This window comes from Nannospalax galili, unplaced genomic scaffold (genome assembly GCF_000622305.1).
Source record: "Nannospalax galili isolate Female #2095 unplaced genomic scaffold, S.galili_v1.0 scaffold285, whole genome shotgun sequence".
Taxonomy (NCBI): Eukaryota; Metazoa; Chordata; class Mammalia; order Rodentia; family Spalacidae; genus Nannospalax; species Nannospalax galili.
This window is the reverse complement of record NW_008355157.1, coordinates 3410612-3414524: the sequence shown is the minus strand read 5'-3', so window position 1 is coordinate 3414524 and position 3913 is coordinate 3410612. Positions and strand designations below refer to the sequence as shown.

General features: G+C 42.8%; 1 protein-coding gene across 2 annotated transcripts in view; it reads right to left on the bottom strand.

The window, feature by feature from the left end:
• Window positions 1–1352: 1352 nt before the first annotated feature.
• Rdh12 (retinol dehydrogenase 12) overlaps window positions 1353–3913 on the bottom strand; it is a 13769-nt gene continuing 11208 nt past the window's right edge. For both annotated transcript variants that reach the window (XM_008852165.1, XM_017802924.1), the window contains exon 7: window positions 1353–1455. In XM_008852165.1, the coding sequence (XP_008850387.1) occupies window positions 1353–1455 (103 nt within the window). The remainder of the gene's footprint in view (window positions 1456–3913) is intronic.

Here is a 3913-nt window from a genome sequence, read left to right as displayed (position 1 = left end):
AGAGCACTGGCTGCTCTTCCAGAGGACACAATTCAGTTCCCAGTACCCCCATGGCAGTTAACCATCCACAACTCCAGTTCCAGGTGATCTGATGCCCTCATCTAGCCTCCATGGGTTTGTACATGCAGGGTACAATTACATACATGCAGGCAAAGCACTCATACACATAAAAATACTTTAATTTTTTTTTAAAGAATGCAAGCTCTGGGCTGGTGGTGACTCCGTTGTTAAGAGCAGTGCCTGGGCCAATGGACAATAATGTTAGACACATCTCCCCATATCTTCTTGATGACCTTCAGTACTTAAGTCAGTAAAAAGGTCATAAGGGCCACAGCACAGGAGAACTGGGAGACCAGAAGGAAGGAGAATTATAGATTTAAGGAGAGGGGTTGCCAGGGGCTGCTTTTTCTGTATCTATATATTAAATCCATCTGGTCATAATCTTTAGCAGAGCTGAACAGCTCTGTATTTTAAGCCACACCTCTCACTTCTCATAATAAAATGCTGGCACTGAAATAAACCTGGGGAAATAGCTAGCTTTGCCATCTTGCTTTGCACCTAGGCACAATAGTCAATATTCTAAGTTATGGATGAGTGGGTACGCAGGTGGGCAGGGTGATGTATGACTCTCTAAGGTAGTAATTTGCTTTTCTTTTTGTTACAGTTGTCTCAAAGAAAATAAATAAGGCAATGAGGTGAATACAAACCTTTATTTTCTCTAAAAATTGAGGTAAAGGGAACTCTTTAGAAACAAACAAACAAACAAACAAAAACGCAGCAAACTCATCTACATGGTGAAAATGGGAAGGCCCAGCTTCATGTAGTGGTTCTAGGATGGTCAAACAAAGAAATCAAGTTTGGCCAAGGTTAATGACATTCTTCCTGAGTTGGTCTGAGCTTCAGGGTTGTGATTATCATTTCATTTAAAAGAGAAAAGAAGTCAATCAAGGGTTGAGGCTATAGTTCTTGGAGATACTCAAAATTGATGATACTGTCACCTCAGGTGACATGCAGCTGGTGTTTCTGGTGCTGGTAAGGAAACAGACCCAGTTTCTCAGGCTCCTCTGCCACCCCCATGTCTAGCCTGGCATCTCTCTGGTCCTCATGCCCCAGAAAGTTGCTGACTCTCTAAGTCTTTGAGAAGAATGGCCTGTGGGTGTGAACATCATGTGCCATGAACCTGCCTCACAAGAATGTTGGGTTTATTATAAAGGTTTCCGGAATGATCAGGAGACTCATTGTAGGCATGATTCACAGCAGCAGCCAGCCAAGAGGACAGTCCTTTACGGATGGCTTTCTCTTTGGTCCCCTTTCATTATGACATGGATTGGGTCTGATAAAGTCATGCCCTGCTACTCCCACTGGATTCCTAGAAGCTCACAGCTGACATTCCACAAGCGCTCAGCTGTTTTCTTATTTCGGGCCCTTGGAGACACCCAGGTCCTCTTGCAGTCACTGTAGACAGAGAGTGGAAAATAGCAATAAGAATTGGCAGTTTTAACACAAAAGGTCACAAATGGCCAAAGTGTAGAGACTAAGAGTCTGCAGAATGCTGATCCTTGGACAGGACTCCTATATTAAACTACACCCACACAGGGCTCAGGGACCATTGTGGAAGAGGGGGCAGAAAGATTGTAAGAGCCAGAGAGGAGGTGCATGACCATATGAAAATAGAATCCTACAAGCTCCTGGGACCTATGAACCTACAGCAATGGTGTTGGCATGCACAGAACTCGTGCAGACTCAGACAAAAATCCAGCATAGAACTGGGGAAATGGACAGTTGACCCTAATCTTAACTGAAGAAATATTGGCAACTGGTTACTGCTGGGTAAGGAAGAGCTGATCTTCCTAAATTGAGAGACTCTAGATAGGCTGAATAGATTTCAGTAGATGAACCTGAACGGAGGGACGTCTGGGGACACTAACTTGACACAATAGGCAGCCTTAAGACAAATGACAGAATATGTGAATTGCATTGGGGGCTATGGGAGGGTGCCAATGGGGAAGGGAGTGTAAAGATGATTAAGATTGATTGGAATGTTCTGAATGAAATACACAAAAATTAAAAAAAAATAACAGAGTTCATTTGGAGCACACACAAAAAAAGAATTGGCAATCTTGGAATACATTTCTCAGAATATATTTCTACTTATATAAAACATAATTAAATTTATATTAAATATGAAATAAAATATTATGCACAGAACTCAAAGAAACTACACTGAGATTCATTTTTAAAATGTTTTAGGGCCAAGCCTGGTGATGCAGGCCTGTATCTCCTTTGCTCTTGGGAAGTAGAGGCAGGAAGGCCAGGAATTTATGACCATCCTTGGGTACAGAATGACTTTGGGGCCATCCTGGACAGAGGAGACCTGTCTTAAAAAAACAGAATACAGGGGCTGGAAAGATAGCTCAGAGAGTGGTTCAGAGAGTTTCCTGCTCTTCCAAAAGACCCTGGTTCTATTCCCAGTTCTGTACCCACATTGAGCAGTTCACAATCACCTGTAACTCCAGTTCCAGAAGATCTGACTCCTTCTTTTGGCCTCCATAGGCACCCACACACATGTGCACATATACTCACACAGACACATACCATAATTTTTTTTTTCGGTCTTTTTAAGAAAAAGACCAAAAAAAAAAAAATCTCAAAAATCCCACGCATGGTGTCACAAGCCTTTAATCTCAGCACTGGGGAGGCAGAGGCCGGCAGATCTCTGTGAATTCGAGGCCAGCCTGTTCTACATAGGGAATTCCAGGCCATTTGGGGCTACAGGGAGACCCTGTCTCAAAAAGACCAAAAAAAAAAAAATCCCAAAATATAAATAAATGTGTAAGACAGGGCTGGAGAGATGGCTCTGTGGTTACAGTGCCTGCTGTTTTTCCAGACAACCTGAGTTTAGTTTCCCATTTTTGGTAGCTCATAACTGCCTATAACTCCAGCTCGAGGGGATCCAATGCCTTCTTCTGGCCTCTGCAGGCACCCACATACACATCACACACACACACACACACACACACACACACACACACACACACAAATAAAAATAAACCTTTTTTAAAAATTGTAATATAGGATTACCGAGGCTTTTTTGTTCATATAGCCTACAAGATCTAATACCAAAACTGATAACCATTTAAAAGTAATGGTAAACAAAAATGGCATTATCAAATATCTGCAATAGCTATAGTGTGACACAAATATATTGGTAATCCTATGATGGCAAAGTCATAGATATCACCAAGAACTTTTTTTTTCTTCTAAGTTTGCAGACCCCTTGAATTCTGTGCTGGATAGCTTTAGTGTCAACTTGACACACTTGGGTTAAGGGAGCCTCAATTGAGGAATTGCCTTCATTGAACTGGCCTGTAGCCACGTTTATGGGGCACCTGCTTGATTGTTGAGTGATGTGGGAGGGCCCAGCCCCCTGTAGGTGGTGCCTCCCCTGGGCAGGTGGGCCTGTGTTGCATAAGAAAGCAGGCTGAGCGGGGCCGAGGGGAGAAAGCCAGTAAGCAGCGTTCCTCCATGGCCTGTGCTCCAGCTCCTGCCTCCAGGTTTCTGCCCTGAGTTCCTGCCTTGGGCTCTTGGATGAACTGTGACCCAGGATATGTAAGCTAAATAAACCCTTTCCTCCCCAAGTTGGTATTGGTCAGAGTGTTTTGTCATAGCAATGGAGAAACAAACTGATACAAATTCTAACCAGTCACTTGTGTCCTGTGAACCCTATAAGCACTGTCTTGTTTTAGAGTGAGCAAAAGGACTAGAACTAGTGGGAAAATGAGGGTGGGTAGGTTTCTTTTTCTAATTATGAAAGCTCTATACGGCTTTTGGAAAATATAATTATGATAAAATAAGAGAAGCCATCATCTGGTTGCCTTTTTTTTTTTGCAGTCTTGTTTGTGTACAAAACACT